The sequence below is a fragment of the Oratosquilla oratoria genome, chromosome 19 (assembly GCF_046742065.1).
Source record: "Oratosquilla oratoria isolate Oo_2021 chromosome 19, ASM4674206v1, whole genome shotgun sequence".
NCBI lineage: Eukaryota > Metazoa > Arthropoda > Malacostraca > Stomatopoda > Squillidae > Oratosquilla > Oratosquilla oratoria.
Genome location: NC_134795.1, coordinates 9,315,828 through 9,341,352, shown reverse-complemented (window position 1 = coordinate 9,341,352; position 25,525 = coordinate 9,315,828). Strand labels below are relative to the sequence as shown.

Below are 25,525 nucleotides of genomic sequence, written 5' to 3'. Positions count from 1 at the left end.
TTTACTTTTCCTAGTGGTTATTTATGCATATATATATATATGTATATATGTATATTTCTAAACAGAAATGTAGTAGCACATTTGTCATATATAGTAGCACTGTTTGTCATAAATGTATATATATATATATATATATTTAGATATATATGTATGTTGAGACATTGTGACAAGTTGAAAAAGGTGGAAAAAAGAGAGTCACGGGTCTCATTCCGAGTTTTTTACTGACCCGTTTCGCTTGTAGCTTCTTCCTCTGAAGAAACTACAAGCGAAACCGGTCAGGAATAAACTCAGAATGAGACTTGTGACTCTCTTTTTTCCACTTTTTTCATATGTATATATATATGCTTGGGACTCCTTTTAAACACCGTTTTCTGTCATCTGCTCCTTTTTTTTAATACTTCTCCAACATCTCTCCACTATAATTCTTACCTGGCACCCCAAACCTCTCTACTACTCCATCTATTGGCTCTTTTCTTACTTTAGTATTGAGATCTCCAACTTTGCTATTGTTAGTGTTTATTTGAATTAGGCACACCATTGATGCCTAATATATGGTTCCCATTTTCACCAGGCACAAAATTGACCAGGTGCTTATGAAAATGCCAATGCCAATGTGGGTAAAAATGAATCGGAAATGGTGCATTTATCTTTAGTTACTGGCTATAGAGGTGAGAAAATGAACAATGGAAAATTACAGACTGTAATTTTCCATTGTGGGATGGTTTGGGTATATGGAAAGAATGAATAAAAGGACTACCAAATAAGAAAATGGAAGACAGAGATGGATTAAGTGAACTTGAGGTGCTTGGTTAAAAGGGGAATATCTATTGAACAGTGAAGGTCAAAGGCAAGAGATAAGTGTGAAATTAAGATTGCTGTGAATGGATGTTATATTGATTCCTCCTGTTCTTCTCTGTTTACACATGAGGAAACAAGAAGAGAGGGTCAGTGTATAAATGAAATAAGGGGGTAAACCTGCATAGGCTGTTTGACCATGCTGTGAAGGTGATGTGTCTTGGTGCAGTGCTTCATCCCTTTAGTGCAGGGTTTCTCAACCTTTTTAGCCATATCGCCCCCTTTTTCAATTGAAAAAAAGGATGGCCCCCCTTAATTGGAAAATAATATTAAAACTTATTGCAACAATGATAAACGACTAATTTAAAATGTTTCACTCACGTGTTTTAATGAGGTCCTTGGGCCTGGTGCTTCGCTGCTAGATCTTTTATATTAGGCTTAAAATTTGTCAGTTAATATTTTTGTTATTACTTTTGTGAAAGTTAGAAGCAATACCTGTGACGTTTTTTGCCCCCCCCTGAGCTAAAAAATCTCCCCCTTTGAGAATGACTGCTTTAGTGGGTTGTGGGTAGGGATGTCCTTTATCCTTAAGGAGTTAAGATAAAAGGGAAACATATAGGTGGTTGATGAGTGTAAGATGGGTTGGGGGGGGGGGATGTGTGCCTTGGCTGGCTACCTTTTTTAATAAGGGGGAAGACTCCTTTTGGTATGTAGTTAGATAGATGGAAGGATAGAATTTGTCCTATTGCTTATTCTATTCAGAGCATTTTTATTTTAATTGCCAATTTGACTTGGTGCTTTTATACATTTATTTTATAAATATTTGTTTTTCACAGCTGGAAGACATCTTCAGTGACACTATAAAAGAGGTGGCAGAAGAGTCCACATCTCAGATTTCCCTTGTCAGCCGTGTGGAGCTCAGCTTCTTGATCAAGGAGGCAAACCAACTGTGTCAAGATCTTGAAAAACCTTATGTAAGTTACATTGTTTGGTATTTATTTGAAACTACAATCCTAGACAGATTATATACATATATCATTCCATATCATATCTCCAGAGTTTACTTCTTTCATGAGGAAGGTACTCTTCCCTGGATTGCTTTCACATCCATCTGTCATTTGCCAGTTTTGACCCTGCTTAACTGACATGGTTTCATTTTAATTCAGGCTAATGTTTGGTCAAGTTAATATGACTTGACATGTAAGGGTCATTTTCAAATCAGCCATGTACCATGGAGAGTCCTGAGCTCAATGACCATCCCAGGCAATATTTACATAGTGACATAACAAGCACCCATGCCATATATAAGGGAGAATCATTTTGAACTGAGTCTACTGTGATCTGAGCATCCAGAGCAGTGTAGTGTAGTATGTAAGATTTAGTGTATGTGAAGTGTATGTATGGGGCAGAAACATGGAACATAAGAGAGGAAGAGAGAAGGAGTTTGAATGTGTTTGAGATGAGGTGTCTGAGAAGTATGATGGGGGTTACTAGGCTAGATAGAGTGAGAAATGAGGAGGTGAGGAGGAGAACAGGGGTGGAAAGGGAGTTGGGAGATAGGGTTGATGAAAGAGTATTAGGATGGTTTGGACACATGGAAAGAATGAGTGAAGAAAGACTAGTAAAAGAGGTATGGAAGGCAGATGTGGAGGGAGTGAACATGAAGGGACGTCCTAGGATGAGGTGGATGGATGGAGTGAAGGGGGCTTTGGGGAAGAGGGGAATGTCTGTTGAGGAAGGACGGGAGAGGACAGAAGACAGGGGTGAATGGAGAATGGTTGTATATGGATGATGTTGTGATGCATGAGGTGGAATGGGCAGGGGGATGGGGGTTGAGGTAGTATGTGTGAACAAAATTTGATGCAGCCCGAAGGGATTTCTTCCTGTCTTCTCCTTTTATGCATGGGGGGGATGGAGAGGGGTGGTCACCGATTTAATGAAGCGGCCTTGCTGTGGATGTGCTGAGTCTTGTGACACTGCTTCTGACCCAGGGCACTGTACAAAGTGCAGGGATGACCCATCATCCAGGAGGTGCTAATATAAGAGGGAGGGTGGAGGGGTGTGGAGTGTATTCAGGGATGGAATGGGTGGGAATGATTTTATGCCTTTTCCTTTTTGGCTACCTCCCTTGTAAGGGGGAAAAAACCTTGGTACATGTATGTATGTATTACTGAAGGGTTCATGTGAGAGCCTGGCATCTGCCAGAATAAAAGGTATGAAAACATTCATCAGTAGCTTCCAAAGATTATAGATATGTTTGTCACAAAAGATTTATTTGCTTCTCTCTATGATGTATTATTAAATTTATTTACATGTTTTCTGTATTACAGGAATTTAATATACATGAAGTTCTGAAGGGTACAGGTGTGGAAGCAGTTGTGCTTGTTCGAGATAAGGTTCACAAAGTGGCCACTACTTGCTCCATCAGCAGGTTTCAGCAGCATCTGAAACAGTTGCAGGACATAGCTGTTGAGGTAAGAGATTAATAACTAAGATCTACTAAAGCAGAAGTATGGAAGGTTTTGGTAGGAATACATATTCTATGATTGGGTCAGTGGTTAGAATTTGAGAGAATTGAACAAGACAATTGTTTTTGCATATACATTCTATGTCTTGTCTGCAACTGCTAGCAGCATTGAATATTTTGTGCTTGTCTTATATATCCTCCAGTGTAAAATTATAAATGACCAAGTAGTTGCTTTATTTCCACACCGACACTCATAGAAGAGGAAATAGTAATGCTCACTATCATACCATTGCTCCAGATCTCACTTGAAGGATACCCATGGTTCTCAGGTAACTGGTAACAGCCACTGGATTGATCCATTAGTCACTCAAGGAAACATTTTTGTTGTTGTATGGGTATAGTTAGGTTGGAGTGTTGTAAGATGAGGTGTTCAGTGTCTTCAGTGTGATGGTTGCATCAGGATTTTTATATAGTGTACGGGGCAGAAACATGGAACATAAGAGAGGAAGAGAGGAGGCGTTTGAATGTGTTTGAGATGAGGTGCCTGAGAAGTATGATAGGGGTTACTAGGCTGGATAGTGAGAAATGAGGAGCTGAGGAGAATGGGGTTGGAAAGGGAGTTGGGAGATAGGGTGGATGAAAGAATATTGTGATGGTTTGGACACATGGAAAGAATGAGTGAAGTAAGACTATAAGAGGTGTGGAAAGCAGAGGTGGAAGGAGTGAACATGAGGGATCAACCTAGGATTAGATGGATAGATGAGGTAAAAGGGGCTTTGGGAAAGAGGGAAATGTCTGTTGAGGAAGGAAAGGAGAGGACAGAAGACAGGGGTTAATGGAGAGTGGTTGTATATGGATGATGATGTGATGCATGAGGTGGAATGGGTGGGGGGTGGGGAGTAAGGGAGTATGTGTAAGAAATAATTTGACGCAGCCCAAAGGGATTTCTCCCCGTCTTCTCCTTTCCTGCATGAGGGGACAGAGAGAGGGGTCGCCAATTTAATGACACAGCCTTATTGTGGATGTGCTGTGTCTTGTGACACTGCTTCTGACCCAGGGCAGTGGGCAAGATACAGGGATGTTTTGTCATTCAGTAAGTGCCAAGATAAGAGGGAGAGAAGAGGGTGGAGGGGAATGGAATATGATAGGAATGGAATGGGTAGGAGTGGTTTTTATATCTTTTTCTTTTTGGCTACCTCCCTTATAAGGGGGGGAAAAAAGCCTTTGGTATATGTATATATCCTGAAGGGATTTCTCCCTATTTTCTTTAATTTCTGCATGAGGGGATAGAGATGTTGCTGTGTTAAGTGAAGTGGCCTTGCTGTGGATGTGGTGTATCTTGTTGCATTGCTTCTCACCCAGGCATTGAGCAGGAGACAGGGATGACCCTTCATCCACTAGGAGCTAAGATGTAAGGGAAACAAGGGTAATGGATGGGAATGGATGTGTGCTTTCAACTTAGCCACCTCTATATCCTGCCTCCATCTTCACTCTCTTTCCCACCACATTCACACCCTAGTATCTAAAGCTATCCACTTCCTCCAGTCTCTACTTTAATACTATCTTAATACTTACTTCTTAATATAAGTCTCTTTCACTATAAACCCACTATCGGAGAAATAATAATGGAAAATACAGGGAAACTGTATATTTCGACTACTATCTGTAGTCCTCTTCTGCTGAAGAGGACTACAGATAGTAGTCGAAATATACAGTTTCCCTGTATTTTCCGTTATTATTTCTCCGATAGTGGGTTTATAGTGAACTTTTACAAATGTGTTATAACATACCAATTTCCCTAAGTCTCTTTATTAATCTTATCCTTGAATGTCTGATATGCCTTACGTTTTCTTTTGCTCCAACAGGGTGATGATGACAGTGTGTTTGAGACCAGTATGATGTGGGAGCGAGATGAATGCCTGACCAGAGTGCCAGGGTTCATCAATAAACTAAAGTGCTCCCCACTCAATGGCTCTTTCTCGGTAGAATCCAGCACCAGAACCTCAACATCAAGTAGACGAAGGAGTGAGTTCAATTGTCTCCATTTTTATAGTCTGTGAAACATCATAGATTTGGATTGTTGTAATTTCTTTTCAAAACCTTCTAATTACAATAGTTTCCTTTTATAATGTTATATATTTTTTCAATTTTTGGAGGGGCAAGGAAACTTAAAGTAGAATTCCTAAGACTTTGACTCAAACAGTACTTCTCTCTCCATAGATAAGATAATGTATGAACCAGATTTAAGTAAACTTATTATTTAATCTTAAGGCTATTGAGAATGAAGAAGTCATTGTGGGAGGTATTACATATTTTTGGGATTAGAGGAAAGTTGTTCAGAGCAGTGAAAAGCTTTTACATGAATAGTAGATCTTGTGTTAGTGTTGGGAATGGTGAGAGTGAATGGTTTGAGGTGAAGGTGGAGGTGTGCTAGGGTTGTGCTATGTCATACATACATACATACATACATATACCAAGGTTTTCCCCCTTACAAGGGAGGTAGCCAAAAAGGAAAAGGCATAAAATCATTCCCACCCATTCCATCCCTGAATACACTCCACACCCCTCCACCCTCCCTCTTATCTTAGCACTTCCTGGATGACGGGTCATCCCTGCACCTTGTCCACTGCCCAGGGTCAGAAGCAGTGTCGCAAGACACAGCACATCCACAGCAAGCCCGCTTCATTAAATCGGCGACCCCCCCTCTCCGTCCCCCCATGCATAAAAGGAGAAGACGGGGAGAAATGCCTTCGGGCTGCGTCAAATTTTGCTCACACATACTACCTCACCCACCATCCCCCCACCCATTCCACCTCATGCATCACAACCTCCTCCATATACAACCATTCTCCATTCACCCCTGTCTTCTTGTCCTATGTCACTGCGGTTATTCAATGTGCTCATGCATGGGAGGTAAATGCAAGGGTGATATCATGCCAGTATTGAAACCAAACAAATTCCCAGAGGACCCAACATCATACAGACCAATCTTATTAGTACCCACAATATCCAAGATGATGGAAAAAATGTTTGAAGCAAAAATAAAATCAGAAATCCCAGCCTCCTCAAATCAACATGGTTTCAAGGAAGGCAACTCTACATCACTTAGAACCATTCACTTTCTCCATTACCTAATCTCGCACAAACTCTTCACCTCACAAAAGCTTTTGACTTTCCTCAACAGACTTCGCCCTATCCTATATTTCTGCAACACATCCCATAATACCTTTCTGTTAACCCTTTTATACACCCTCTCCAAAATATTCTTACCTTTTGCCAAAGTCTTTTTCCAAATTTGGCTTCCTATAAAAGCTCCATATATATTTCCTCTTCTGTTCCTAAATCTGCATTAATTTTTTTCCAATTACTATCTATTCCCTGCATTGATGGCATAGTTGGAATCATGCTGGTCTCATATTTGCTTAGTTATGGGGAAGTGACTGTTATTTGCCCCAACAGGCAATGGCGATGGCTTTGGCTGTAGCTATGTACCTCTTGGTGTAGGATCCTCACAACCTCCCTGCATAATCCTCTCAGTTAACACCCATACACATTACCAGCTATAGATAACAGATTCCTTAAAAGTACATTCATATTTGTCCCCATTTCCTTTGCATAGTGGAACTATACATGTACTCCAGTTCAATGGCACACATCCTTTCTTCAAGTACACATTGACTAGTCTCACTAGGCAGTCAACTATAGCTACTCTTTACTTTGTCCATCACTCCACATGATACCCAATTAATTCATGTGCCTTACCAGCTTTCATCACTTTTAATGCTCTTTATGTCTATTTTTTTTCCTAGAACCTATCAGATGATGCTACACACAAGGATTTGACTCATACTGAAATGGTTAAGTGGGTCTGAAAATAAGTTTTGTCCTTTTATTTAGGTATTCTTAGGGAGAGCCTGGTCCTTGGAAGCACCTCATCTAACAGCTCTGCAAATGGTGCTCCAGTGGCAATTGTGGCCAGGTCCTGCCATCAAACCCTCCTTGCCTTTCTTGACCCCAGCCCACACATCCCACCACTAAATAAGGCTCTCAACAATACAGCTGATGTTCATGATACAGTAAAGGTAAAATTCTTAGATATTCTTTGTATTTTGAATTTCTGAAAAGACTTGCCCACTCTCTTTCTTTCTCTCTCCTCTTTCCCCCCTCTTTCTCTCTCTGTCTCTGTCTTTTTCATGTACTCCCTCCCTCCCTCCCACCCCCTTTTACTCTCTCTCTCCTTCCCTCCCACCCACTTTCATTCTCTCTCCCTCTCCCTTTACCTCTCTCTTGCTCTCTCTGTCTATCTCATGCTCTCTCTTTTTGTATCTACCTATCTTACTTTCTCTTTTTCTCCCTGTCTCTTTTGCTCTCCCTTTCCTCTATATTTATTTTTCAATATATCTCTCTCCCACTGTTGGTCATGCTCAAGCTGTTTGTCTTATTCTTACTTTTAATCATGTTCTTGCTTTTTCTGTAGCCATGATGTATTTAGATACTTGGGGGCGAATGTGGCGGGAAAGGGAGGAGCAGAGGTGGAGGTAGAATGTAGATTGAGATAAGCAAGTAAATGCCTTGGTGAAATAAAAAATGTAATGAGAAATAGACATTTAGGAATGGAAGATAAGAAGAGATTGCATGAAGGGGTGATTATCCCGAGAGCACTGAATGGGGCAGAAACATGGAACATAAGAGAGGAAGTGTTTAAATGTGTTTGATATGAAATGCTTGAGAAATATGATAGGGGTTACTTGGCTGGATAGAGTGAGAAATGAATGGGTGAGGAGGAGAACAGGGGTGGGAAAGGAGTTGGGAGATAGGGTTGATGAAAAAGCATTGGGATGATTTGGACACATGGAAAGAACGAGTGAAGAAAGATTAGTAAAAGAAATGTGGAAGGCAGAGGTGGATGGAGTGAACATGAGGGGGTGATATGGATGGATGGGATAAAAGGGGCATTGGGAAAAAGGGGAATGTCTGTTGAGGAAGGAAGGGAAGATGGGGTGAATGGAGAATGGTTGTGTATGGATGATGCTGTGATGCATGGAAGGGAGTGGGTGGGGGATGGGGAGGGTTAGAGAGTAAGTGTGAATGATATTTTGACACAACTCGAAGGGATTTCTCCCCGTCTTCTCTTTTCCTACATGATGGATGGAGAGGGGTGGGTGGGTCATTGATTAAATGAAGCAGTCTTGCTGGATGTCCTGTGTCTTGCTACATTACTTCTGACCCAGGGCAGTGGGTGAGATGCAGGAATGACCCAGCTCCCAGGAGGAGCCAAGAAAAGAGTGAGGGAGGGGTGGTGAATAAGAGTGGAGTATGTGGGTATGAAATAGGTGGGAGTGGATATGCCTTTGACTTTGGCTACCTCCCTTGTAATGGGGAAAAGCCCTTAGTGTATATGTATGGTGTACTATTTTCTCTCTTTATTATGCTAATTAGTTTATTAATTGTGCATTCTTGTAATGAATCTGAACTCACCTTGGTAATTCATGAGGGCAACACAATGTACTTGTTAGTGATAGTCTGTATTTGTGTTTCTCATGTGCTCATTTTCAAAGTATTTTCCGACAGGGCTTGCTTGACTACATCAATCAACCCTTTATCTTTCGTACGGACGACCAATTGGCTGTGAGATTGACTACACTTTTGACATCTGTGCAGCGAGCATTTCTTGGCCTTCCAGAAGAGCTGCATACAGTCCTTTCTACAGTTACTCTAACTGAGGAAATAACAAGTTTACAATCTAAAGTTGAGAAAGTCCTCAAGAAAATATGTAATCAGGTGGCAAGGCTCTTCCAGGTGTGTTTTTTTCAATTGAGTATTATAACCTTGAAACAGTGGCATGATTGAGTGTTTGAAGGTTAGGGCTCATGATCTGCTGTATAGTATATTTTTATCACTTAATGAAACTCAGGGCAGCAATTATTATTACCTCATCAGCTCAGACAGTTAACAGACAGAGCCACAACAAAACTAGGAAGTAGTCTCTAATGTTAGCTGCTTAGAGGGCAGTTTTTTTTTTTTTTTACATAATTAATGTGTCATAATCCAATGACTTGGCTCACCAGCAAAAACATCCTCTTTGTATATCTGGTCATTAAAAACCTCTAATTATATTAATTCACCATTCAGGTCTGATTTAAAACTTTTTCATATATTTAGGGTGTGGAGAAGAAAGTGGACAGTTTAGTGCAAGAAAGTGGAGAAGACGTCCAGCATCTGTGTGCACAGCTGGTAGCACATCTGGTTCAGCTCAGTCTCTATACATTACAGCCTGTACCAGACATCTCTAACCTTCAGCCAGGTATGTCTTAAAGATTCTATCTCTATCTCCACTCCTCCCTTTCCCACCAAGTGTCTAAAGTGTCTAAAGCTATCCACTTACTCCAGTCTCTCTCCCTTAATACTCATTTCCAATTTGCTGCCACATTCTCCCCCTTGTACATCTTATCACCTTACTTTTACCCACATGAGGTGAAGGCAGTTGTAAAGATGATGAAAGCAGGTAAGGCACCTGGTCTGGATGGATGTCATGCAGAATGTCTGAAAAAGGGAGGTTCAGTGATGGTGGACTGGTTGGCGAGATTATTTAATGTTTGCTGGAGAGAGGGTAGAGTACCGGAGGACTGGAGTAGTGCCTGTATAGTTCCTCTTTACAAGGGAAAAGGGGACAAGTGTGAATGTAGTAATTTCAGAGGGATTAGCCTGTTGAGTGTAGTAGGGAAGGCTTATGGGAGAATCTTAATTGAGAGGATTAGGAGAGGAACAGAAGGAGTAATTGGTGAGGAACAGTGTGGTTTTAGGACGGGTAGAGGTTGTGTAGATCAGATCTTTGTGGTAAGACAGATATGTGAGAAAGCTATAGGAAAGGGGAAGGATGTTTTTTGGGCTTTTATGGATCTGGAAAAGGCTTATGATAGGGTAGACAGAAAGGCACTGTGGGAGGTTATGCAGATTTATGGGATAGGAGGAAAGCTTTTGGGAGCTGTCAAGAGTTTTTATGTGAGTAGTAGAGCATGTGTTAGGATTGGAAATGGAGAGAGTGAGTGGTTTGAAGTAAAGGTGGGACTTCGTCAAGGATGCGTTATGTCGCCCTGGCTGTTCAACTTATACATGGATGGGGTGGTGCGAGAGGTGAATGCTAGGGTAGTGAGTCAGGGATTGGAGATGGTTAAAGAAAATGGAGAAAAGTGGGAGGTGAGCCAGCTGTTGTTTGCGGACGATACTGCGCTTGTGGCAGGGTCAGAGGAGGGATTGAGGAAGCTGGTGGCAGAGTTTGGGAGAGTATGTGATAGAAGAAAGCTAAAGATAAATGTGGGTAAAAGTAAGGTGATGAGATGTACAAGGGGTGAAAGTGGCAGTAGACTGGAAGTGAACATTAAGGGAGAGCGACTGGAGGAAGTGGATAGTTTTAGATACTTGGGTGCAAGTGTAGCAGGAAAAGGTGGAGTGAAGGTGGAGGTAGAATGTAGATTGAGAGAAGCGAGTAAATGCCTTGGTGGTTTAAAGAGTGTAATGAGAAATAGACATTTGGGAATGGATGCGAAGAGGAGACTGTATGAAGGAGTGATTGTGCCAACAGCACTGTATGGGGCAGAAACGTGGAACATAAGAGAAGAAGAGAGAAGGAGTTTGAATGTGTTTGAGATGAGGTGTCTGAGAAGTATGGCGGGGTTACTAGGCTAGATAGAGTGAGAAATGAGGAGGTGAGGAGGAGAACAGGGGTGAAAAAGGATTTGGGAGAGAGGGTTGATGAAAGAATATTAGGATGGTTTGGACACATGGAAAGAATGAGTGAAGAAAGACTAGTAAAAGAGGTATGGAAGGCAGATGTGGAGGGAGTGAACATGAGGGGACGTCCTAGGATGAGGTGGATGGATGGGGTGAAGGGGGCTTTGGGGAAGAGGGGAATGTCTGTTGAGGAAGGAAGGGAGAGGACGGAAGACAGAGGTGAGTGGAGAATGGTTGTATATGGATGATGTTGTGACTGCATGAGGAGAAATGGGCGGGGGGGTGGGGTAGTATGTGTGAGTAAATTTTGACGCAGCCCGAAGGGATTTCTCCCCGTCCTCTCCTTATATGCAAAGGGGGACGGAGAGGGGGGGTCGCCAATTAAATGAAGCGGCCTTGCTGTGGATGTACTGTGTCTTGCGACACTGCTTCTGACCCAGGGCGGTGGGCGGGGTGCAGGGATGACCCGTCATCCAGGAGGTGCTCAGATGAGAGGAAGGGTGGGAGGGGTGTGGAGTGTATTTGGGGATGAAATGGGTGGGAGTGTTTTTATGCCTTTCCCTTTTTGGCTACCTCCCTTGGAAGGGGGAAAAAGCCTTGGTATATGTATGTATGTATGTATCTTCAACTTCTTTCTTTTTTAAACCTTTCCAAACTTAGTCATTAAATTCCTTAATCCCTCCTCTGATCCTGCCACAAGCAGTGTTGTCAGCAAACAACAACTTGCTTATCTCTCATTTTTCTCCATTTTCTTTAACTGTCTCCAATCCCTAGCCCATTACCCTTGCATTAACCTCTTGCACCACCCCATCCATGTATGAATTGAACAGCCAAGGCAACATAACACATTCCTGGTGAAGTCCCACCTTTACCTTAAACCACTCACTCTCTTCATTTCTAATTCTAACATAAATGCTCTTGACTGCTCTTAATAGCTTTCCTCCTATCCCATATATCTGTAATACCTCCCACACTGCCTTCCTGTCTGTCCTGTCATAAGCCTTTTCCAAATCCATAAAAGCCCAAAAACTATCCTTACTTTTTCCTAAAGTTTTTTCACAAATCTGCATTACCACAAAAATCTGATCCACACAACCCCTACCTGTCCTAAACCTATACTGTTCCTCACCAATTACTCCCTCTGTTTCTCTCTTAATCTTCTCAATCAACCCCTCTCCCCCCCATAAGCCTTCCCAACTACACTCAACACACTGATCCTTCTGAAACTACCACACTCATGATATTGATGATATGGACACTCATACTTGTCCCCTTTTCCCTTGTTAAGTGGAATTATACAGGCACTCCTCCAGTCCTCTGGTATTCTACCCTCTTTTAGACAAACATTAAACAACCACCAGCCATTCCACCATCACTGTATCTCCCTTTTTTAGACACTTGGCATAACACCCATCCAGTCCAGGTGTCTTACTTGCTCTGATTATTTTAACAACGGCTTTAACCTCATCTTTCCTTATTTCTCCTCCATTTTCCTCATTTATCACTGTCATTTTCTTAGTGCTTCCCACTGCAACTGCCTTTCCTTCCCTATCCTCCTTCACATTTAGCAACTCCCTAAAATGCTCTGCCTATCTTCCTCTTATTGCTGTCTCTTCCATTATCATCTCACCATCTGCACCTTTTACCTTTCATCTTTAATTGATTTGCTGCCTCTTCCTCTTTTAATTTCCCTCCAAAATATCTTTTTATTACTTTCAAAATTTTCTGTCATACTCTTTTCCCAATTCACATCTGCTCTCCTCTTTGCCTCATTTATCTTATACATTACTTCTCTTTTCTTTGTACCTCTCATAAGATTCTGACATCCTGTTTTGTAACCAATCTGTGAATGCATGTTTCTTCTTTTAGTTGTAATAAACTTTTGGATATAATGTCAGACCCTTTACTCCCCTCCCCCTAAAGAGTTTGCTATGATCAGGGTTTACTGTATATGATAATTATGATGACATGTTTTAACATCACAACCCCCCCACCCCCACCTCCATTGGGAGGCTAGGACAGTGACCCTTACAGAGGACATTGTGATGGGGAATTTAATGAACCATACCCTTGGTTCAACTTTACTGATGGCAGGGTTCAAACTGCCATCCCCTTAACCTTTGCCACGAGTAATGATACTCTAAACTGCTTGGCGAGTCAGCTTCCCTTACTGTATATAGGGACTAACCAGCTAGTGGTGGTCTCGTGAGGTAGATGTTGGAGAGAACCATTATCCATATTACCCATCTCCAAAAACCTATCAACACTTCACCTTCACCTCCATTTGAAGGTACATTCTCAAGGGGCTGATGCTTGGCATTTGAATTGAGCCCAAAATATCTCACATACAACTTTGTTTTATTTCCATTTTTCACATTAGAGTAGCTGACAATTGGTGACTGTTGTTCTCCTCTTCCTCTTCCTCTTCCCCCTCCTTTTAGCCAGTGACATTGAAACAAGCCCTCACTAAAATACCCAAGCAACAGTCCAAATTTTCCTCCCAGAGAAATCTGTGAGAGTGGGCCAAAGACTTTTGCAAGCGAGTTAGGGCGTCGTTACTTGCGGCAAAGGTCGAGGGCGTGGCGGTTTGAACCCTGCCACCGGCGAAGTTGAACTAAGGGCATGGTTCATTAAATTCCACGCTACAAAGCCCCCTGTGAGGGGCACCGTCCTAGCCTTCCGTTGGGAGGAGTTTGTGACGTTAAACCATATCATCATCATTAATTATATATTCATTTATTTATGTATTTATTTTAAGTGTATGTTGTTTTTGTTTTTAGGATATATGCCCCGTGGGGCTACAGGGAAAAGGATCCCTAGTCCCACTCCCCGTCCCTTTCTTCTTGCCTCTTACGATCCAAGTGGGATACTTGGTGGCAGTATTCTTTTCCCCCACCACAGGGAATTCCCCCAGATGAGAGGGAGGGTGGGAGGGGTGTGGAGTGTATTTAGGGATGAAATGGGTGGGAGTGTTTTTATGCCTTTCCCTTTTTGGCTACCTCCCTTGAAAGGGGGAAAAAGCCTTGGTATATGTATGTATGTATGTTGTTAGTACAATACTTCATTTGTTATTGTGCCACACCATGTATGATCTTGACTCAATTGCTTATTCACATTAATTAATTTGTATCTTGTTTTCCCATGTGGCATCCAGATGGTGAGATGTGTAAACACTTCATTGAAGGTATGAGTGCCAGTGTTGAAGTATTGGTCAAAAAGGCTCACAAATCCATGGAAGATGCAGCTTCACTTCTAAATCAACCTCTTTATGACACTGCCAGGTAAGAGAAATGCTGCCTTTCAATTTCATTGTCATTAGGCAGAATATACTGCAGATTATGACAGTGAAAGGTGTAGAAGCTTTGGGTGTTCATTCCTTTGCTGCAGTGACATTTCCTTATACTTACACATGCCAAAGATCCTTTCCCCCCATTCACAGGATTGGGTGAATCAAAGGACACACCCACTTCACACATATTTGTTCATACCAAAAGGCCTTCTCCTCCTTTTAAGGGAGGTGGCCAAGTCAAAGTATACACTTTCCCCATACCTGTGCCAGACCCATCCAAAACACAATTGTTGCACCTGTTTACTGGGGTCTAAGGCAGTGCAGGGTCCAACAACCAGAGCTATTGTACCCCAACCGCTTTATTAGACAGTGAGTTGGAAGCAAGTGAGGCTGGAGGAAGTGGATAGCTTTAGGTATTTGGGGTCACACATGGCAGGAAAAGGAGCAGAGGTGAAGGTAAATTGTGGATACATACATACATACATACATACATACATAAAAAAAAAAAAAAAAAATCCACTCCCACCCATTTCATCCCCACATATTCCACTCCCATTCACCCCTCCCCTCTTATCTTGGCTCCTCTTGGATGATGATCCCTGCATCTCTCACCCACTGCCCTGGGTCAGAAACATTGTCGCACGACACAGCTCATCCAAAGCAAGGCCATTTTGTTAGATCAGCGACCCCCTTGCTCCATCCCCTCATGCAGAAAAAGAGAAGACTGAGAGAAATCCCTTCGGGCTGTGTCAGATTATCTTTTCACACATACTCCCTCACCCCCATCCCCCACCCACTCCCTTTCATGCATCACATCATCCATACACAACCATTCTCCATTCACCCCTGTCTTCTCCTGTCCTTCCTCAACAGACATTCCCCTCTTTCCCAAAGCCCCTTTTACCCCATCCATCCATCTCATCCTTGGTTGCTCCCTCATGTTCACTCCTACCTCTGCCTTCCACACCTACATTCATATATCAAGGATTTTTTCCCCTGTACAAGGGAGGTAGCCAAACTCAAAAGGCATAATTCCACTCCCACCCATTTCATCCCTACATACTCCACTCCCATTCACCACCCCTCCCTCCCTTTTTTCTAGGAGGAGCCAAGATAAGAGGGAGGGAGTGGTGTATGTGGGGATGGAATGGATGGGAGTGGATATTACTCTTTTGTTGTTTTGTTACCTCCCTTGTTAGGGTGAAAGAGCCTTTGGTAAGTATATGTATGTACGCATGTATGGTTGTGCCTATAATATTGTAAGGGGTGGAGACTTGGAATTTAAGAGAGGCAGAAAGGAGAAATTTAAATAAAGTGTCTGAGATGTATGAGAAGGGTTATAAGGTTGGAAAGAGTGGGCAATTAGGAGAAGAGGAGAAGAGCAGGGGTGGAAAAGAAGCTGGCAGATAGGGCCAATAAAAGATTATTGGGTTGATTTAGAGACATGGGAAAAATGAGTGAAGAAAGATTGGCAAAAGAGGTGTGGAAAGCAAAGGTGGAAGGAGTGAACTTGAGGGGATGACTGAGGATGAGATAAACAGATGGGGTGAACAAGAGATGAATGTCTATTGAGCTGGAAAGGGAGAAGGCAGGGGATAGGGGTGAGTGGAGAATGGTTGTGTATGGATGATACTTTGATGCAGCCTGAACAGATTTCTCCCCATATTCTCTATTTTCTGCATGAGGAGATGGAGAATGGGGTTTGTTGTGTAAGTTATGCAGTCCTGCTAGGGATGCACTGTGTCATGCTGGAGTGCTTCAGACCCGGGCATTGGGCAAGATCCAGGGATGATCCTTTATTCATGAAGAGCTAAGATAAGAGGGAAAGAAGGGTGGTGGATGGTTGTGGAATGGGTGGGAATGGGTGCATGCCTTTTGACTTGGGTACCTTCCTTATGAGGGGAGAAGAAACCCTTGGTATATGATAGATTATTATAATAAATATTTCAAAGTCAGTATTCCTGTCATAGAATATTCATGGATCTGCCTGGCTCATTGATTTTGTGAATGAATGATTAAGTATCTAGTTCAGTTTAATCTTTAATCTTTGTTGAATTATTATTATCATGTTTTTCATTATAATTGTTGTTTTCTTGAGATTACTCAGATACAAATTTTCCATTTACAGGTCAGTGCAGTGCTCTACACTTATGGTGGTTGCTCATGGTGCTGCAGTTAAGATGGAAAATTTCTTGGCCAAATTTTGTAAGCTCAGTGTAAGTCTTCATATCAACTGCCTCAATGGAAGTCTTTTCTAAGTTAAAAAAAATTCATTGTGCTCTTTTCATTTCTACATTATAATTTTTCATGGTTCTTTTATCCTGTCTCATTCCCCACTTTTATCTTTTTTGCACTCTCCTCACTCAAGGTGAACTTTTGTGTCGTCTTGTTTTCCAAATATGTTGTATGGGTTGCCGAATTTATGAAGCGGCCTTGCTGTGGATGTGCTGTGTCTTGCAACACTGCTTCTGACCCAGGGCAGTGAACAGGATGCAGGGATGACCCGTCATCCAGGAGGTGCCAAGATAAGAGGGAGGGAGGAGAGTGGAGGGGAATGGGATATGTTAGGAATGGAATGGGTGGGAGTGGTTTCTATACCTTTTTCTTTTTGGCTACCCCCCATATTAAGGGGGAAAAAGCCTTTGGTATGTATTTTTCCATTCTCATTCAAGGGTAGTGAGTAGTGGGATGATGAAGTGAAGATGGTAGTAGAAGAGAAGAAGCAAGCATTTAGGGATTGGTTGCAAAGTAGGACTTGAGAAGCATATTAGAGTTATAAAGAAAAGAGGAATAAAGCATAAGATAAAGGAGGCAAAGAGGAGAGCATATATAAAATGGCCTAGGAGTGTGACAAAACTTTGAAAAGAATGAAAAGATGTGTTGAAAGGAAATTGGGAGAGGAAGGGGAGGTTAGTCAGCCAGAGAGGAAAAGGTAAAAAGTGCAGATGGATAGATGTTAATGGAAGTGGGGGCAGTAAGGGGAAGATGGGTAGAGTATTTTTTAGAGCTGTTGAATGTGGAGGAGAATAGGGAGTGATTGATGGTGGCATTGGGAGGTGCTAAATGATGGTGATAAGAAAGGAAAATGGAAGAGATGGAGTACAAGAGCTTTGAAAATTATGAGTGTTGGTGGCAGTAAGATGCACTAAAAATTGTGGAGATGGGAGAGGATAATGGAAGAGATATAAGAAAAGATGAGGTTCAAGGAGCTTTGAAAATGATGAGTGCTGGTAAGACACCTAGGTTGGATGGGTGTCATGTGGAGTGTTTAAAGAAGGGAGGTACAGTAGTAGTGGACTGGCTAATGAGGTTGTTTGATGTGTGTCTAAGGGAGGGGGAAGTGCTGGTGGACTAGAGTATTGCCTGTATATTTCTGTTTTATCTAAAGCTATCCACTTCCTCCAGTCTCGCCCCCTTAATGTCACTTCCAATTTGCTGCCATACTCTCCTCTTGTATATCTCATCACCTTACTTTTACCCATATTTATCCTCAACTTCATTTTTTTGCACACCTTCTAGTTGGTTTCATGGCAAAATTAATTCATAGCCCTAACACTTCTAGTTCATGGCAAGTGAGCATGACTTTTGATAAATAAAGAATTCCACGATAAACTTAATTGTTTAGCTAACAACATAAAATTCAAAGTAGAATGGGAAATAGATAATAAATTATCCTTCCTAGACATCTTGGCAATAAGAAATCCGGAGTGTTTGTCATTCACAGTTTACAGAAAGCCCACACATATAGGGAGTTACCTGCATTTCTTCAGTCACCATCTGGACAAGATAAAATAGTGTTGCTCTGGGCTTATTTTTACAAACATTTAGATTATGCAGCCCACAATATTTAGATTGTGAGATAACATCAATACAAAAACAATTATCATGATTAGGATACCTGCACTGGTTTTTACGAAAAGCTCATAGCAAGGCTAATATCCTCCCCTGGTTCCTACATATTTACCTCATCCTTGTATATATACATGTCTTTTGATCTCTATTCAGTCTGCTGAAGAGGATCACAGATAGTGATTAAAATATACAGAACTTTCTACTTTTCTGAAAGTGGGCTTTAAGTCTAATTTTACTTATGTGCTACATCATTACTTTGTTGTGATTTTTACATTTTTTCTGTTTTTTATAGTGTGATATCTGTTCATTTATTGAAAAGTACTTAAAACTGTCACAATCATTACATTTATGTAGTGAAAACTGTAGTTTTTAGAACTTGAACATGACTGTAGTTCCTTTATCCTGTCACTTTTCCTCTCCCTAAACTATTTTTCTTCCTTCTCTAATTTGGTCCCCAATTGCATCATGGATACTTAACTGAAGTATGCTTTGACTTAGCCATCCCTCTCGTTTTTGTTATGTGCTTTGTTTTATAAGTAGGTGGAATGGAATAAGTAGGGATGGAATGGGTGGGAATGATTTTATGCCTTTTTCTTTTTGGCTACCTCCCTTGTAAGGGGGAAAAAGCCTTGGTATATGTATGTATGTATGCTTTGTTTTATGTATTGATAAATATATCTCCATTCTAGGTTTCTCCAGACATTGATGAAAGTAATGGTAAGTTAGAGGCACAGAAGGTAGAAATATCACGCTGGATTGGACGAATGGAGAATGCTGCAGAGAATGCTAAGCTTCTGACCAAAGCAGCTGTAGATCTTGTCACGCAGCTTCAGAACCTCTCCCAAGGTACATATGTTTTGATGGTGTAGTGTAAAATGGTTTGACCTCTTTTGCTATTAAGTATGCAGCCCTTCCAGGCAGTTTATTAATTAACTCTTGCATTTACCTCCCTTATCACACCATATATATGCATGTTGAACAGCCATAGTAACATTACACAGACCCACATTACCTCCAACTTTCACTCCATTCCCAGTCACTGCTATTCACATAAAAACCCTTGACTGCCTTCAACAGTCTCTCTCTCTCTCTCTCCCTCTCTCTCTCTCTCTCTCTCTCTCTCTCTCTCTCTCTCTCTCTCTCTCTCTCTCTCTCTCTCTCTCTCTCTCTCTCTCTCTCTCTCTCTCTCTCTCTCTCTCTCTCTCTCTCTCCTCTCTCTCTCTCTCCCTCCCTCCCTCCCTCCCTCCCTCTCTCTCTCTCTCTCTCTCTCTCTCTCTCTCTCTCTCTCTCTCTCTCTCTCTCTCTCTCTCTCTCTCTCTCTCTCTCTGTGGTTTTTGCTCTAGATCATGGAGTCTAGCCTCATGGGAGGAAATTAATCCTCATAATCTTTTCAACTGTGTTAGTTTTTCTCACTATGGAAGAATATTGAACTTGTAATCAGTCTCTCATAATTCCTTCCCAAAACTACATTGATCAAATGAGTGTGTCCACACATGTGCAGAGAGCAGTTCTTGCTGCATCCTTTGACAATGCTTTCTTCCAGTTTCATTGCATGACTTCACTACAGGTTGATGTCTTCTAACAATTTTCCCAATTCATTCCAATTCATGAATCCAATTGTTCCATACATTGTCATATATTGTATATGCACACCTGTATTGACATAATATATTTTTCGCGTTGAAATTTCAAGACAAGGTAATTAGATATATATTCTATCCATTGCCTACAGGTCAGGTTGATATTGTGGTGTTGGAAAAAGCAGTGGATGGATTGCAGGATGCTCTGACAGATATGATTGAAGATGCTGGTTTAGGGACCACCTCAGTCAAGAAGACCATTGATTACATTCAGAAGCATTACTTCAATCCCAGCACAGACTCTGACTCAAGTATGTGCAGCACTTCCAGCGCAGCAAGTATTGAAATGTTCCTCGAAAATTTGCAGGGTCTTGCAAGACGTGCTGTGCATTCATTAAGAGCCCTTAATAAGGCACTTATCAGTTACAAAATCTACCTTCAACAGGAGGCCAAGAAAAATGAAAATGATGATTCCTTATCCACCAGATATTCACAAATGAAAAGTTCACTTAAGACAAGTGTTTGTGTATCTTCAGTAGCTGAAGAGAAAAGGGTTCGTTTCAATATAAGTTCCAATTCTATTCTAGGATCATATGATTCTGATGAATCTGTTGACATGTAAATGTAGTCATTTCATATTACAGCTTTAGGATGGAAGAATATATGAGAAAAAATAGATTAATTGCAGAAAGCTTTAGCAGAGTATATTTTTTCATGTGTATATTAGTGCTCTATTCACCTGGTGCCATATGGAATGTATGTGGGGACTAGTGATGGATATCTGCATGTAGTGGTCCTACAAGACAGACAGCGAAGCTGCCCATTTCCAAAACCCGTCAACACACTCAACTCCTTCAGGAGGTGCAGCACTGAGGGGCTGAATCTTGGTTTCTGGACTGGGCCCAAGATCTCTTACTGTCAAATTCAGCTGTATTTCATACACTTTTTCACACATGGAGAGCTTACAACTGGTGACTGCTCTCCTCTTCCTACAACTTTCAGCCAGTGACATAGAAACAGCTCCACACTGATACCACACAGACAATAGCCTAATGTTTCTTTCCAGAGAGATCTATGGGAGGTTCCAAGGACCATTTGCAGCCATTATTGGGCTGTGTGTTTTCCACTTAGTGGAACTCGAGGCAATGATTGATTTCCATTGATTTTTTAATGTATGTGAATAGTAGGTTAAGTAAACAGATCAATGAACACTAAAGTTAGACTTGCTTTAATGTGTTACTACCAATTTTATGTATTCCATGAGAATAGGTTTCTTGCACTGTAGTGACTGATCTTGGAAAGTAAAGGATTTCTAGGAATTATAGTATTTGTGCCTGACACTTTGTATATTACCATCTATTTTACTGGTTTTGTATCACTCTTTTGTCCTTTAATTTATTCTGCATTTTAATATCAATTCATTGCCATCACATTTTATGCTTGCTTAATTTAAACATGTAAAAAATTATTGCCACAAATAAACCACATATATATATATAGATATATATGTTATTTTTTCTTTTTACCTTTTACCAGCGGCCTTGCTGTGGATGTACTGTGTCTTGCGACACTGCTTCTGACCCAGGGCGGTGGGCAGGGTGCAGGGATGACCCGTCATCCAGGAGGTGCTCAGATGAGAGGGAGGGTGGGAGGGGTGTGGAGTGTATTTAGGGATGAAATGGGTGGGAGTGTTTTTTATGCCTTTCCCTTTTTGGCTACCTCCCTTGGAAGGGGGAAAAAGCCTTGGTATATGTATGTATGTATGTACCTTTTACATATATACTTATCTGTGTAATGACCCATCATCCAGGAGGAGCCAAGAAAAGAGGGAGGGCGGAGTGGGGAATGCGAGTGAAGTGTAAGGGGATGAAATGGGTGGAAGTGGATTTGTACCTTTGACTTATGCTACCTCCCTTGTAAGGGGGAAAAGGCACTTGGTATATGTATGTATGTATGTATTTGTGTAATAGTTTGGTGGTGTCTGGGGTAATGAAACCCTTGAGTACTAAATGTACATCTATTGTAAATTGTCACAATGACAAATGGGGCCTCCAGGTTGGAGTATCCTTGCTACAGACTGCTGGTCCTTACACTTCGTAGATCCCGCTTGAGTCAAAGTGTTGACCCAGCATTTTCAGTACAGGGTTGGTGTTGTTTGGCAAGAGCTTACTATAAATACATATTACCTTGGGCATACATATGGATTAAGGTTTCTATATATTACATGGGTAATCATCTATGATGTAACATTGCATGGGTAAGCATTTATAACCTTAGATTTCTAGGTGGGTATAAAGGTGTATGGAATGGAATGGGTGGGAATGGTTTTATGACTTTTTCTTTTTTGGCTACCTCCCTTGTAAGGGGGAAAAAGCCTTGGTATATGTATGTATGTATAAAGGTATATCATAAAATATTTTTTATTATGCTGCTACTGTCCCTCCGTTATGCTGTCCCCCAACCCCTTATTGCTGTCCTGTTCCATTTCTCTGAATTTCATTTCCTTGTTTTACTTACCCTGTGGTGGGGGAAAAGAATGCTGCCACCAAGTCTTCCCACTTGGATTGTAAGAGGCGAGAAAAACAAGACGGGGATTGGGACCAGGCATCCCTCTCCCTGTAGCCCCACAGGGGACATTCCTAAAAAAGAGTAAAGGCATAAGAGGGTCTAGGAGTTTTCCAATCAGCACCCTAATGTTTGGGTCTTTTAATGTGCATGGATGTGGTACAGATGAGAGTAAAAGAGAAGAGATAGGTAGTATGTTTGTGAGAAGAAAGATGGATGTGTTGGCTTTGAGTGAAACTAAGTTGAGAGGGAAGGGTGAGTGTGAGTTTGGGAGTGTAGTTGGGAGGTTCTCAGGAGTGAAGATAGGGCGAGGGAGAGAAGGGGTGGCTATCCTAGTAAGTGAAGAGATAGGTAAACTTGTAGTGGAATGGAAGGAGGTTTCTTCAAGGATAATGTGGATGAAGGTGAAACTGGGAAAGGAGATGTGGGTTTTTGTAAGTGCATATGGGCCTGGTAGTGAGAAGAGTGTAGAAGAAAGGGAGGCTTTTTGGATGGATTTAAATGAGTGCATAGAGGGATTAGGGAGGAACGTCAATGTAGTAGTATTGGGAGACCTTAATGCTAGGGTAGGAAATGAACCAATTGATGGAGTGGTTGGGAAATGTGGAGTTCCAGGAAAGAATCGTAGTGGAGAGTTGATGGTGATGTATCTAGAGAGTTGATGATAGCAAATAGTGTTCCGGAAGAAAGTCAAGCATAAGTACATATGGGAAAAGATTCATGGAATGGTGGTAGAGCATTAATGGACTATGTAGTGGTAAATAGGAGTATAATAGGAAGAGTTAAGGCTGTACATGTTCTAAGGGGAGAGAGTGGGGGAATATCAGATAATTTTTTGGTGGAAGGTAAGTTGAGAGTGGAGGATAGATGGAGAAAGAGGAAAAGGACAAAAGGTAGGGAGATTCTTAGAGTGAACTTTTTAAATGAGAAGGAGTACAAGAAGCTGAGAGAGGAGTGGGAGGAAGTGAAGGATAGAGTAGAGTTGGGGATGGTTCAAGGAGGGAGTCACAAAGTGAGTAAAGATGGTGTGTGGAACAAGAAGGACAGGAGGAAATAGAAGGAAAGGTGGGATGAGGAAATGAAGAAGGTTGTAGAATAGAAGAAGTGAGCTTTCACAGATTGGTTACAAAATAGGACAAGGGAGTCTTATAAGAGGTACAAAGAAAAGAGAAGAGAAGTAAAGCACAAGGTAAAGGAGGCAAAGAGGAGAGATGTGAAATGGGGTAAGAATATGACAGAATTTTGAAAGTAATAAAAAGATGTTTTGGAAAGAAATTAAGAGAGGAAGAGGAGGCAAATCAAGTAGAGAAGAAAAGGTAAAAGGTGCAGGTGGTGAGATGATAATGGAAGAGAAGGCAGTAAGAGGAGGATGGGCAGAGTATTGTAGGGATTTGCTAGATGTGAAGGAGGATAGGGAGGGAAAGATAGTTGCAGTGGGGGAATATCTGTTGAGTCTAGACATTCAGATCTTCAGCTTCTTGCTGAATCTCTCGAGCAAGAAGTAGGCATCCTGCAGATTTTTTTTGGGTAGATTACATGGTAGTTGGAGGGGAAGTATTGGAATATAGTTTAGGCAATAGAAACAGCTCAGTGGGGAACTGTGTAATCACCAAATCAGGTGGAGGGAGGATAAATTAAAAGTTGATTACACAAACGACAAAAGCGTAATAAATAAAATTGATTTACTGCAAGGTAAAGCATGTGTAGAGAGCTTTGATATTATAGCTATTACTGAATCCTGGATCAACATGGCTGACAGACATTTCTTTCTGGAAATCAAGATAGGATATAATTTTTTCACAAGGATTGTGTTGGCAGGAGTAGGGAAGGAGTAGCATTATTTGTTAAAAATACAATAAACTATTATCAACAATTCAATTAAGGAAGAGGATAGTACGGAATCTATTTGGGTGGAGATTATAGGCAAAAATAAGAAACTTATAATTTGTGTTCTATATAGACCTAACCTCAGCACTGAGCATACTGATCCCCTGATTCATGAAATCCGCAGGGTATTCCAGTACAAAAACATTGTGATCATGAGAGGTTTTAATTATAGACACATTGACTGGGATATTTTCATAGATCAGGAAGTGAAAATTTTCTTAGATGTGGTGCTGGATAATTTCTTAAAACAAATGATTACCAATCCTACAAGGGAAGAGAATATTTTGGACTTACTTTTAACTAATAATGAGCACCTAATGAGTAATGTAAAAGTGGGAGATAGTCTAGGCTCTAGCGATAATCAAGAAATAAGATTTAATATTATTTGGGAAGAATTAAAAAATACGAATAACATTCAGGTATCAGACTTCAGGAGAGCCAATTTTGACATGATGAGAGACTATAAGACATTTGATCACTTACGGGACTGACCTAGGAGAATGTGACGGGGTCAGATACATGGTCAGTCTGGATGTCATTAGCGTGGTCAGGGGTCGGGTCACCAAGGGTGTGTGTACCTTGGGTCAGGTCACTTGTGGGCATGGGGTCAACAGCCTGGTCAGCAATTTGGATGAAATGTATAGTAACCCAACAGATTTAATTCTAGATAAAATAAATTTATTTCCCTCAAGTCAGTATGGAAGAATAATAATACCCATATGGATGATGGAGAGGCTGAAACATAAGACCAGAATGAAAAGAGGACTTTATGTAAGAAAAAACAGGGAAACACCATAGATTGAAGTATAATGATATGGCAAGTTTGGTTAAAAAGAATATGCATGCAGTGAAACGTAACTTCAAGGTTGCCAGATAAGCAAGATCCAACCCAAAGGGCTTCTTTCATCTCTACAGAGCAAAAAATAAGGAAAGGGCAGGCTCAATTCAAAATAATGAAAATGTCATGATAGAATCAGCAGAAAAAATGAGTAAGGCATTTAACAAATATTTTCTTTCGGTGTTTACTAAGGAAATGTTAGATAAGGTACCTCATTGCGATCCGATTTTCAGTGGGGATGAAGAAAGTAGACTAATATCAGCATTAGTAAGGTAGAAGTAGTCAAGCTACAAAATCCCTGGGTCCAGATGAAATTTTTCTGAGAGTGCTTAAAGAGTGTAAATTTGAAGTCTGAAACCAGTTAACAGAAATATTTAATAAGTTGGTAGACACTGGATTTGTGCCTATTGCATGGGGGCAGGCAAATGTTCCTGCTTTCAAAAAAGTAGATAAATTGTCTATATGGAACTACAGGCCAATCAGTTTGACATCAGTTATAGGCAAAATGTTTGAATCAATAA

The 25,525-nt window shown here is 41.1% G+C and overlaps 1 protein-coding gene across 1 annotated transcript in view; it reads left to right on the top strand.

Annotated features, from left to right (window-relative positions):
- The window catches only part of LOC143035717 (kinesin-like protein KIF14), a 74,035-nt gene extending 52,816 nt beyond the window's left edge, over positions 1-21,219 (top strand). Inside the window, exons 20-29 of the mRNA XM_076202602.1 lie at positions 1,632-1,769; positions 3,126-3,269; positions 5,128-5,287; positions 7,160-7,344; positions 8,834-9,061; positions 9,425-9,566; positions 14,148-14,274; positions 16,411-16,498; positions 18,824-18,980; positions 19,867-21,219. Of these exons, the coding sequence (XP_076058717.1) occupies positions 1,632-1,769; positions 3,126-3,269; positions 5,128-5,287; positions 7,160-7,344; positions 8,834-9,061; positions 9,425-9,566; positions 14,148-14,274; positions 16,411-16,498; positions 18,824-18,980; positions 19,867-20,336 (1,839 nt within the window). The 3' untranslated portion in view covers positions 20,337-21,219. The remainder of the gene's footprint in view (positions 1-1,631; positions 1,770-3,125; positions 3,270-5,127; positions 5,288-7,159; positions 7,345-8,833; positions 9,062-9,424; positions 9,567-14,147; positions 14,275-16,410; positions 16,499-18,823; positions 18,981-19,866) is intronic.
- Positions 21,220-25,525: the final 4,306 nt, after the last annotated feature.